The 12385-nt window shown below is 35.4% G+C and overlaps 7 protein-coding genes across 7 annotated transcripts; 5 read left to right on the top strand and 2 right to left on the bottom strand.

Annotated features, from left to right (window-relative positions):
• Positions 1-555: 555 nt before the first annotated feature.
• RPL19A (60S ribosomal protein eL19) lies at positions 556-1114 on the top strand (the record flags this gene model as incomplete). The annotated part of the gene is made up of 1 exon (XM_015614320.1): positions 556-1114. A coding segment is annotated over one exon (559 nt), but the record flags the coding sequence as incomplete, so codon positions are not given.
• Positions 1115-1501: 387 nt separating this feature from the next.
• Positions 1502-2914, bottom strand: RAX1 (Rax1p; the record flags this gene model as incomplete). Its single annotated transcript, XM_015614321.1, has 1 exon — positions 1502-2914. The coding sequence occupies one exon, from the start codon at positions 2912-2914 to the stop codon at positions 1502-1504; it is 1413 nt and encodes a 470-aa protein (XP_015464847.1).
• Positions 2915-4386: 1472 nt separating this feature from the next.
• STP1 (Stp1p) lies at positions 4387-5592 on the top strand (the record flags this gene model as incomplete). The annotated part of the gene is made up of 1 exon (XM_015614322.1): positions 4387-5592. One exon carries the CDS (start codon positions 4387-4389, stop codon positions 5590-5592), a length of 1206 nt encoding a protein of 401 aa, XP_015464848.1.
• A 915-nt stretch (positions 5593-6507) lies between these two features.
• Positions 6508-6774, top strand: AC631_05494 (RNA-binding protein; the record flags this gene model as incomplete). Its single annotated transcript, XM_015614323.1, has 1 exon — positions 6508-6774. One exon carries the CDS (start codon positions 6508-6510, stop codon positions 6772-6774), a length of 267 nt encoding a protein of 88 aa, XP_015464849.1.
• A 1437-nt stretch (positions 6775-8211) lies between these two features.
• MEA1 (Mea1p) lies at positions 8212-10107 on the top strand (the record flags this gene model as incomplete). The annotated part of the gene is made up of 1 exon (XM_015614324.1): positions 8212-10107. One exon carries the CDS (start codon positions 8212-8214, stop codon positions 10105-10107), a length of 1896 nt encoding a protein of 631 aa, XP_015464850.1.
• A 145-nt stretch (positions 10108-10252) lies between these two features.
• On the bottom strand, positions 10253-10558 carry AC631_05496 (uncharacterized protein; the record flags this gene model as incomplete). The annotated part of the gene is made up of 1 exon (XM_015614325.1): positions 10253-10558. The coding sequence occupies one exon, from the start codon at positions 10556-10558 to the stop codon at positions 10253-10255; it is 306 nt and encodes a 101-aa protein (XP_015464851.1).
• A 315-nt stretch (positions 10559-10873) lies between these two features.
• On the top strand, positions 10874-11902 carry AC631_05497 (uncharacterized protein; the record flags this gene model as incomplete). The annotated part of the gene is made up of 1 exon (XM_015614326.1): positions 10874-11902. One exon carries the CDS (start codon positions 10874-10876, stop codon positions 11900-11902), a length of 1029 nt encoding a protein of 342 aa, XP_015464852.1.
• Positions 11903-12385: the final 483 nt, after the last annotated feature.

The raw sequence follows: 12385 nt of genomic DNA on the forward strand, positions 1-12385 counted from the left end.
TTTCCTCGGCCATTAGGGCTTCGGCCGATACACGTGTTATTCTTCGGGTTTAAATTCTGTGACTGTTTTTCTCGATTTTGTACTGTATACAAGTTGAAGAAATTGGTCGTGTGATTTGTACAAATTCTTTGTTAGCGAAAAAAAATTTCAGGCTCTTCTAACCCTCACAGTGGGCTCAGGAGACTGGTGGTTCCCTTTCCTATTACAAAAATTTTAACGTTGTTGAAGAGGATTTTTCCTAGTTATAACGTTTGATTAACTATATCACACATTAATTAAAATGTAAGTGGAGCATTCAAGATATGATTGTAGAGTTTAATTCAGAAACACCGATTAAAGGGATGTGGAAGACAGAGAGCAAAAGTGGGACATAAATAGAAATCAGTTCGTGAAAAATTATGGAAGTGGTTAAATAAAATTTTCAGGGAATAAGGAATGAAGTGGGAATTCAGAAGAAATGGAACGGTGGAAGTAGTTGGTAGAAAGACAGAAGCATCGTGGTGTGAATAAGACAGCAATCATATAATATTGAAAACAATATACTAACATATATAGGGCTAATCTTAGAACTCAAAAGAGACTTGCAGCTAGTGTTGTTGGTGTTGGTAAGAGAAAGATCTGGTTAGATCCTAACGAAGCCACTGAAATCTCCAATGCCAACTCTCGTCAAGCTATCAGAAAGTTATACAGAAACGGTACCATTGTCAAGAAGCCAGTTGTTGTTCACTCCAGAGCCAGAGCTAGAGCTTTGTTAGAATCCAAGAGAGCCGGTAGACACATGGGTTACGGTAAGAGAAAGGGTACCAAGGACGCTCGTATGCCTTCTCAAGTTTTGTGGATGAGAAGATTAAGAGTCTTAAGAAGATTATTGGCTAAGTACAGAGATGCCGGTAAGATCGACAAGCACTTGTACCACTCATTATATAAATCTGCCAAGGGTAACTCTTTCAAGCACAAGAGATCTTTAGTCGAACACATCATTCAAGCCAAGGCCGAAGCTTTACGTGAAAAATCATTGAAGGACGAAGCTGAAGCTAGAAGATCTAGAAACAGAGCTGCTCGTGAAAGAAGACAACAAAGAGTCAACGAAAAGAGAGAAGCTTTATTAAATTAAGCTTGACATATTCTGATCACTAATTTAATCTAAGTATTTCTATAAAATTCTCTTTGTTTATTATATATTATAATAGTAACACACTTTCTGTATTTAATTATATGTATGATATGAATTAGCAATTTAGGTGTAGAATTTGGTAACAAGTGTTCCGTCTGGTTGTGGCAACAAATGCGATGAGTTTCAATTTTTCATATGTGGCTCTGACCCGAAGCAATACAATGCCCTTTGCTTGATTACATTAGAATTGTGCATATCTATCTTCTTGAATCGACCTGAGCCCCTAGGTTGGTGCAAAGTGTCAATCTCGTAATAGCGAATAATCTCTTATCCATTCTTGCTAGATCTACACATAAAGTTACATTAATGCATACATTTCTAAGATTACTATAATCTATGACCGGGAACTAAGCTAAAGAGTACCGTAAACACTGCCGTAAACAACAAAATTAGTGCTGTTACCCACAAGCTTCTTTTAATTAATAGTCTATGTATGAATTTTTCCTTAATTTTAATCAAATAGTTTTCGTTTGTAAATGATTCACTATAGCCAAGCCATACCAAGATTGGATCTATGAAGTAAATCGATGATATTAAACAGTATGCAGATATTATGAATGGGATGATGATATAAAGCCTTTTACCTTTCAGGTAATTTAAAAATACAAAAATATAGCTCATCCAAAACCCAATGAATAAGAAGAAGAATCCCAATATGATTCTCCCATACGAAACAAAAAAGTTATTACTAGTACGATTGATGTTCTTTATGGCCACTAAATCCAAAAAGTGAGGCAAATAATAGTTCTCCAATTTATTGAAGACATAAATCTTCACGTTATTAAATGCATCAGGATCGTCTCTACCTTCCACTTCTATGGCTCTTACAATTTCATTCTTAAGGTTACCTGGTAAATACAAATCTTTCTCCGAATCCTCTACGAAGTATTTCAATAATAAATTCTTGGATGATTCTTTTAGGTTATCTCTTGTGATAAAGGAGCTTCGCTCGGACATATTTGGCGAGTTTTTGATGAGTTTTTCTACCGTGCTAGGATTCACGGACGAAACCCTTTTACGTGGCGGTTGTTCTAGTGGCATGTATTTTGGCTGGGCATATACTTGTGATTTGTCAGCGTCTGTAATGTTTAGTTGGTTCGAAACATACGAATCGTCTTCTAACAACCTTGAATTCGACGATACCCTCTTGTCATTAGTATTATTATATATGGGACTGTGTATGGAAGTGGTAGAATCATTCCCCGTGTAGCCTGTGTATCCTGTTTGTCCTCCCTGTGCCGAGTTGTTGGCGACCGTTTGTTCATCGTAGATACTAATTAACTCGGATAACCTTGGATTCACTTCCAAGTCGCCTCGCAAGAACTTTGACAACCTTTTAGAGTCATTGTCCTGCAAAAAATTATCATTTAATATAAGATCTAGTAAAATAGAAGATGAAACAGACTTTGCCTTCGATCTTTCCAGTATGGGCACTGATTGACGATTCTCGTTATATGACTGTCTAATGATGCTATCTCTTAATCCCCGTATATAATGCTTACACAAATTCAAGTGATTCACCAAATCAAACCAAAAGTCTAGGTAATCTGAATTGTGGTCTGTTACTTTCATATAATTGTAAAAATTATGCAAGCTTACTGGCGGTTTTGTCTTGTTAGCTAATATTTCTCCTAGCGTTGGAAGCCGATTTCGTTGAACCGACTGGTTCGTCATGTTCAAATTATCGATATTCGAGAGCTTGTGTGAATTCGGGAAGTCCGTCTGATACTTTTCATCCATCATGCCCTTGAGTAAATATGGTATAGCTATGTGTCAATCCTATAGCTTGAAATCCTTTTCATAGACTGATCTACTTGATACACAAAATTTTGTAAAGGTAAACAAATCGTTTATTATGTAAGCATTTGAAATATCGCTTTAAAACTCTTCTACTGGGTTCGAGTACTCTTTTTAGACGAGCTGATTTTTCGCATATGGTATCGTCTATATGTTGCTTAGTATGCATCTGCGTGGTTTAAGTCAAGAGTCGGTATGCTCACATCGCCCTTTTTGTAGCATTGGAAGAAATTAGTGTAAAATTGAGTGTGGCATATAATCTATGATAATCGAAGTAATTCAAAATAACGTTAGAAATTAAATATTAGACATTACATCATAATAACAACCAAGTAAACACAATTTACAAAGGTATTATTTTATTTTTCATGTGGGACTACACCACATTAATTGTCGCTTCTTGTAGAAAATGGTTCGTTAAGCTCGTAATGTAGTGAACAAGCTAATTTTTGTTTTGCTAGAATAAATATTTGTTACATGTAACATAGATCCTATATTTCCCGTGTCTATAGTGCCTACTGCTATACCTCCGTCTTCTTGTATTCTAAAGAGAACAAGATGTTTTCTGGAAATTCCTCATTTTGCTGAATTTTGCAATCTTCACACAACCTCAATACGGAATGATATCTTTTGGCATTTATATCAAAATATGCATTTCTTGTGAAAAATAACCCTATTTGCATACATTGAAAATATTCGAACTGACACATTTCTATATCAATACACTACTTTAACTATTTACCCCAATCCTCCTCTTGTTCGCCCAAGCTTGCTCCAATTCTATATACTCCAAGAGCTACTACTTTCAAACGCCTTTAAGCTAAAGCAACAAGAGTCTTGTGTGCAATAGAAATATCCGAATCTGGTTCACCCCCCTTCGTCTTTCTCCGAATTATTTAAACAATAAGATTTGCTATCTAAAAATTGTCAAATAATGCAGATGCAACCAGGTTACTTTTAGGTTTAAGTATGGGTGTATATATGTTTAATCAAAATTTACACACATACACCAAGGTTTTCCTCAGATCTTTAACACCCAAAAGTAATATAAGATAATATCAAAGGCCACAATTGATGATGTAGAAGTATGCGATTGGTGTTAGATCATATGCAGTGTATGTAGTCATGTTGTAATCGATCTGTGGATGTGAAATTAGGAAAAACGAACCGAAAGGCCGACAAATGTCGAAATGTAGTTGAAGAAATGCCGTACCAAAAATTGAGATTAGTTTCTTAATTTTCATTGGACAATAAAGATAGAAATGCTATTTATTGCAAATGGAGAATATATACGATAAAGAAGAAGTCTATAATAGAATTAAGTGTTATAAAGAAGGATAGTAACGGTTTAGAAGTTATTTTTATATTGGAAGGAAAGCCAACTACGTTAAAAAAATATAGGACACACAGATGATATGTTGTCTCTTGGAATATTAAACGATTCCCCCACCAAATTTAACAAGAATATCTTGAATATCAAGCTCAATGTGTTCAAATTTTTAAACACAATCTTATACAATAAGGATACGCTTTTTCCACCCTTGAGTAGGAGTAGCTTTCCAGGGTTGGTCAGTAGAGGGGCCGTGGCATGTGCGGCCGACGATTTGGAGCTTTTCAGTAGCAATACATTTGATTTTAGCTATGACTTGGGTACTTCAAACTACAATCCAAGCACTGGTATAGATAACAGTTTACTGGCCTTCAAATATGGTGGTGTGGAGCCAAAGCAGAAATATGAACGGTATGCTTCTTTAGAAGAACCTTATGACTTTTATTCTTCGAGTGAAGGATTCGTAAGTCCTGAGGAAGACGATTCGTGGAAAAGCGGTTTCAAGAAGAGAAAATGCGACGAAGATGCCTCTACTGCGTCTAACGCATCGTCCGAAGCAGCTGTGAGTATAAAATATCAATACGATATGGATCCGATGTCATACAATAATCTGTCGCTCTACGATGTTGATCGTTTATTTAACGACTTAATCCAGGATTTACCTAAATCACAACCATACCACCACGGTCAAACGTCGCACCAATTATTGCAATCAATTACACAACCTAATCACACCCTGCATTCGGTTCCAGACTACGGTACTGAACGTACACATTCACATACTGGCTACACTAATGAACATCAGACATATACAAACTATGCAGCTGAGCAGGAACAATTAGAAACAGGTAAACTGCTGTCACAGCCTCATTCCATGAATGGTGAAAAAACCAAGAATACTAAGATCAACGAATTGTTGAAATATAAATGCCCTCATTGTGAAGCTAAATTTAAGGTCAAGGGATATTTAACCCGTCATATTAAGAAACACAACACATTAAAAGCATTCAAGTGTCCATTTTATGAAGAGCCCCGTAGCGAGACCAAGGGAACAAAATGCCACCCAACAGGTGGATTTTCTAGAAGGGACACATACAAAACCCACTTGAAGGCTCTACATTTCATTTACCCACCAGGTACTAAATCAAGTGAAAGAAGCTCTATTAGTGGTCGCTGTGCTGGATGCTTCCAATATTTTGAAAATAATATGAAATGGTTGGAAAACCACATCGAAAATGGCGAGGGATGCCAAGGGTCTGTCAATAATGCAGTGAAGGAGGAGTTTGAATGAATCACCTCTAAATATCGGACAATTTCATAGACTAGTTCCTTGAAGTAAGCTGGAACTGATACAATTTCCTATCTCCTATCATTGGCTTTATCGGGAAGTAAAGTCGTACAATACCAAACTAAACTTCAATAATGCTAGCATTGCTTAGATGCCAGTCAATTATAATATGAAATGCTGCTTTGCACTGAATGGTAAACATTTGTTGCATTTCTTTTATTGACAGGCTCATAGTAACAGTTTCAATTCATCAGTAATAGTGTGACATTAAACACTATCTCATTTTCATAATCATTCCCATTCAATCACCATGTGATAACTTATTCTGATAACAGAATTGCCAAAACGTGCATTTTATTTCTTCGTATAATATAGTGAAATCTTAATTAATTATTCATTGTTTGTAGCTCCTTATAGATTATCTGTTTGTTGAATGTGCATGGAATTATAACATTACTTTTACATGCTTGTAATCATAGATTAGTGGATATCCTCTAGGAGAATTTAAAATTTTCTCTGCAACTGATGTTCTATTGTTATCTTATCTATTCTTATCAACTTTTTGAAATTTTATAGATTTTCGTTAATTCTTAACGATTAAGAAACTTTATCTGTAAAAAAATTATCAAAACGGCTAAATAATAACAATAGTATAGATTCATCACATAATCTATTGATTATGTCGTTATATCCAGTCTATATCTTATCAGTGTAAGTCCTATCATCTTCGTAGATATCATATAATGATTGCAAAATCCATATACGTGTAATTTTGGTCACACAATGCGTGTAAATAACATCATGTTGAATTTTCGCCCTTTCGCCGATTTAACCAGCAGGATGGGATTAATTAAACTACTTTAATACTTCTTTAAGTTACTTTACATAAGTTAATTAAACAAACTAATCACTAAAAAAATGTCTTCATTAGATAAATCATTAGACGATATTATTTCCACTTCCAGAAAATCGATTAAATCCAAGAGATTAAATCGTGGTGGTAATGGTAAAGTTGGGAAGAAAATTGGTGCATCAAACAAAAAACCAATTGTTTCTTTCAAGAAATCAACCCCAGCTGCTCCTAAGAAATCAACTGCCGTAGATGTGTCTTATGCTACTAAAGTTGTTGTTTATGGATTGCCAAGAGATATTAAATTAGATGCTATTAAGGTATGTTTGAATTAATCATGAATATTCTTTTAATTCAACTTAGATACAATTTTTTCTTTCTATTTTGTTATTTTGTTTTTTGTGTTTTATTTATTTATTGGTGTGTGAATAATGTATTACGGGACTTTTAGTTGATAAAGGGTATACATTGGGAGACCAAACTTTGGGTCTAAAATTTGGGATACGGATTATAGAAATGGCATGTTTTTTTCTTTGCTAACTAGGCTAATGGCTAGACCATTCACGCCTATGGAGTGCTTTCTTTTTTTCACTTTCGAGTTGAAATACAAAGAAATTGATATTTTTAATATCACTACCTTTTAGGTAACCGTCTGGTACGGGAATTTATTATTTATCTGATAATGGCCGCACAACTGACTAGAGTCTGCAAGGAGTTGACTTATTCAACGTGTTTCACAGTCTTATCTTAATAATACGTCGTAATTTGTTGCCTGTGCTAATATTCAATTCATATTATCAAAGTATGTTAATTGAATAATTCTCACACCAGCAACCTCGACTAATCTACAGACACTGAATACCAGGAAGCGAAGATTTCTCAATCATTTCATCCCCTTTTAATATTGTCAGAAGACATGACTAAGTCGTGTTTGAGGCTTCTAGATGTTTTTTCTGGAACTTGATTGAGAATCTTGTAATGCTTACAATGCAGTAACGGGAGGAGGTATAGAAGGCATTTATGTGAAACAATTATCAGATAAATAATAGAAACAATTCATTACATTACAATAAGTAATAAGACATAATCGAAACTAACAAAATGATTTTTTATAGATATAACATTTGACTAACATAAATAGGATTTTTTCCAATCGCAAGTTGGAGGTGTTCAAAACATTGCTTTATCGTACAATGAAAAGGGTCAATTCAAGGGTATTGCTACTATTATTTTCAAATCTAGCAAGTCTGCTAGTAAGGCTGTTGAGAAATATAATGGTGCTCCAATTGATGGCGGATCTTCTAAATTAAAATTAGAATTAATCATTGATCCTACTAAAAAGCCATTAACCTCAAGAATTGCCGCTAACAAGGTTGCAGCTCCTAAGGCAGCTAACCCTAAGCTTGCTGCTGCTAAAGCTGCTGCTAAGGCTAACTTGAAGAGTAAGAAGGCTAAGCCAGCTCAACAAAAGAAGCCAGCCAAAAAATCTAAAAAGACTGTTGAACAATTAGACCAAGAAATGGCTGATTATTTCGATAACTAATCTTGTGTCATATATAATTGATTTATATAGTATGTAATTGAATTGTAAAATTATTATGGTATCGTTAGATAGCAGAATGCATTTGGAAATTTCGCCAACCACTTGCATTGTTTACGCGTAGAACAATATAAACGAAAAAAAAGTCAAAATTGGAAGTGCATTTTCATTAAATATGAATGAAATTGAAGGTAGCTTGGAGATAAATTAACATAGAGCATTAGTTATAACTATGAGCAACATTGAATACATTATAACAGCCGAGTTTCACATAGATAAAGGGCCGTCCTTAATTCATCAATTTCCTCGTGAAATTCCTGGATTGCAAACGAATTTGACTTTCTTACCGGAAATAATGATACCAGACCAAATACATAAAAGAGAGGAAGATTTTACGTTGTTTTTATTGTTTAAGGACAGAAATACAGGAGAATTTCAATATATCTACGACAAGAAGACATGCGAGGACGCACCTTATTATTTGTATACTCTAGTTAATAGTGTGAAACATGATTCTTATCAGAGAGGTTCCAGAGTGAAGTCAATATCAATTATAACTAAGCTTCCGTATTTTAAGAATTTTAAGCCGTTGTTAATGCTTTGTTTGAATAGTTATTTCGAAGAGAACGAAGAAGATCACTTGCATAATTTGTTTGAGGCCATCAACGTCAAGAATTTCAGTTTGGGAAATTCATTGTCTAACATCAAAAAGCTTTTAATTACTTCGATCCTAGATTTACCAATAAACGATAAGATATATAAAGATGAGAAGTTTAGGATGAGTTTGTTGGAATTAAGTAAAGCGAATAATTATAATTTTGACTTATTCATTAGGAAGGATTTAAGTTTCAATTCAATCATTAACTTTAATAATATGAACATTCCTATTAAAATACCAATGATAGATTTGCCTGATACTATAGGAGACTATTTAAATCCTACCGACATGAGCTTTAAGGCTGATTTGATAAATCTTTTAAGCGCAAGGCTTGTGACTGATTTGCACAATAGTGAATTAACGATATATGGACAACAAACTCCCCCAATTATAATATTAATTAATGCAATTTTGGTGGGAAAGAAAATTGTTTTTTTAAGTTATGACAAATCTGCTGGATATATCATTGACAACATCTTGTTAATGTTAAAAATAATTACTGGTGGAGGAATTTTAAGCGGGTTATTAACCAACTATAATATCTTCCCGATTCTTGATGTTTCGAAGATAGATTACCTTGAAAAATGTGATTCATATATTGCGGGTACAATTAATCCATTTTTCAAACACAACGATAAACTATGGGATTTATTATACGACTTAGACTCAAATGAGTTATTCTTGTCGTCCAATTCCTCGAGTCCTATAAGCTCTGAACAAAATATGTTCAAAAATTCTATTATTTCAGAGGATGCAAAATTCTTGTCTACGTTGCAGTTGTCGCTATTTAATTACAACGACGACTTGACTACCATACAAATGATTTTTAGAAGGCACATTAATGAAATTGTTCGTATACTATTAAGTCTGAGAAATTTCAATAGCGACTTGCTACCCCCGGACGAAGCACATACGTTATTGCTTGAGGGAGTTGGATATTTCTGGAATAGTGATTCCAACAAGCTACTTGAAATGTCGTGCTACCAGTCGATCTCTAAGAAATTTCAGAACCAATTGTACAGTGGGAAGATTGTATATAACTTATTGTTGCCGAATTTGGCAAATGAGATGAACGTAATGATCGACTTGCAATACCATTTGCAAAGCTTGAATAGCTCGTCTAATAAGCTCAATGATTGGGACATATGGTACAGCATATTGAAGTATTTGATAAGCGGTAAGACTCTTGAGGTGTTCTTGCTAGCAACGTATTTGATTCCTCCTAATTCGTCCGCAACTTTACAAACCAGCTCTGCCCACGGTAATCCGACAGTGTTTGAAAAGAATAAGGGTATCGAGCTTCTATTGCTCAACCTTTTCAACCAAGATGACAAAATTAAATCCATCATCATTATGATCTTACAGGAACTCCACGAAAACTTCCTCTGCGGATGGTGTATCGAAAGCTTCGTCAAGTCAAATATGATGTATGAAATGGCTTTCAAAGATTTATTGGCTATTCATCAATGACCTATATACACTGCTATTTATGCCTAATTCCATATTTATATCCTATTTGCAATTTTTCTTCATTTTGCTGAATGCAACCTCCAATCTCACATTCTTCTTCCCATTAATGCAGGCCCTCTTCAGTAAATATGCTCCACTAACCTTCCTAGTCCTTTCCGAAATATGCCATGATCGAGAGCCTGTCTCCAGGTTTTCTGCTCGAGTACGAAGACCCTGCTCCCACATACTTCGATTCTCTTACGTATTTAGTATCACCATCATTCAATGGAACCCCTGGTCTCAACGTGCTGTCTTCAAACTCTCTTTGCTTCGAATCTACAAGTGCATCGGAATCACCTTTATGTCTGAGATCCTTCCTCATTGAGATATGCCTCTTTCCACCTACGGCAAGGGCGATGGCAATAACGCCGAATATTCCCAACTTGGTAAATAACCCTCTTTGTGTTTCCATCTTGCTATAACCGTCCAAATAATTGTTTTCCGAAGTAATGCAAATCACTACTAACGAATATTCATGTTTTAATGAGCTGATGTAGTGAAATTATAGACTTCCTAATTAAGTAATAAATGATATACACGCGAATATATCAAAAACTCAGATCTTATCCCCACGAATAGAATTTACATGTGATTGGAAACAAATAGCCACGGTCTATCAAAATAAACATTTAAGTGTATATATATATATACGATTTGGGAGACTACGTGTCCAAGAATTAAGTATCGGATCAGAAACGAGACTAACAGAGACAAACAGACAACAAAAATGGCCGAAATCGAAGAACTTGCCCATGCTATTGCGGGCGCTGGTGGAGGTGCGTTATCTATGATAGTAACGTACCCATTGGTGACATTATCAACGTTAGCTCAAACTACGCAAAAAAAAAAGGAAGAAAAGCAAGTGGAAGAGAAAGAAGTCGAGGCTAAGGAATACCACTACAGAATTGTAAATAAGATAGTGAAGTCTTCGTCGTACCAAGCAGCTCAGGAGATCATTAGGAAAAATGGAGTTTTAGGGCTCTACTCGGGATTGGAGAGTGCGTTATATGGTATAACGTTAACGAATTTCATCTATTACTACTTTTACGAGTTGACGTCGAATGTGTTTTTGAGGGCCAATGTAGGCAAGAGAAAGGGAGGAGGGTTATCGACGGTGCAGTCAATCATCACGGGTGCTATCGCCGGGGCTGTGACTTGTGTTGGGTCGAATCCGTTCTGGGTGGCTAACACCAGAATGATGACCGACAAGAACAGGGGCTCGGATGGAGAAAAGCAGGCCACCCAATCCACTTTCAAGACATTCCTCAACATCATTGAGAACGATGGTGTGGGCACCTTGTTCGCAGGTGTGTTACCAGCGTTGGTGTTGGTGATCAACCCGATTATCCAGTACACCATTTTCGAGCAGATCAAGAACGTAATAATTGCCAAGAACGGTAAGAAGTCTTTCACTGCCGTCAATGCCTTTTTCATAGGTGCGTTAGGTAAACTTATTGCCACATCGTTGACGTATCCATACATTACATTGAAGTCGAGAATGCACGTCAAGAAGAAGAAATTATCGAAGGAGGTTTCTGATGAGGAAGACATAAAGTTGTCGATGATCCAAGAAATCAAAAAGATTATTAAGGATGAAGGTCTCGAAGGCTTGTACGGCGGTTTGACTGTAAAATTAATTCAGTCAATCAGTACAGCCGCATTTTTATTCTACTTTAAGGAAGAATTGTTGACTGGTTCTGTCAAATTAGTCCAAATATTCAGGTTGTTAAAGATGAAGAAAAATACTGGTAAATAGATTATATATAATATGTATTTAGTTAAAAACTCAAATATAGTTGATTAAATACCTCAATATATTAAGTCTTATGACTTTGAAGTCAGTTGCCGGAAAGCCGAAAAAATTGGCGATACTGCAACATATGCGCAGTAACTCCATTTATGGTCAATTTTTTTGTTCAATAAATTCATTCTTTTTATACCTTAAGCTTGGGTAAAGGATATAATGTCTGAAAGTATAGCAACAACAACTGACCAAGAAGCTTCCACTCCTAGACGGTCAGTTGCCAGAAGGGCGTGTTTGTCATGTCGAGAGAAGAAAATTAAGTGTGATGGTGAAGATATAAGTCGAATGAATATTGAAAATGCTGGGGATAAAAATAACCAGAACCCAACTATTTGTACTAATTGTAAGTTCTTAGGGACTGAATGTGTTTTTGTACGAAGTATGAGAGGAGGTAGACGTAAGAGAAAAGTTGACTCTGAAAAAGGGAATGTTAAT

This window comes from Debaryomyces fabryi (genome assembly GCF_001447935.2).
Source record: "Debaryomyces fabryi strain CBS 789 chromosome Unknown contig00218, whole genome shotgun sequence".
NCBI classification, from domain to species: domain Eukaryota; kingdom Fungi; phylum Ascomycota; class Pichiomycetes; order Serinales; family Debaryomycetaceae; genus Debaryomyces; species Debaryomyces fabryi.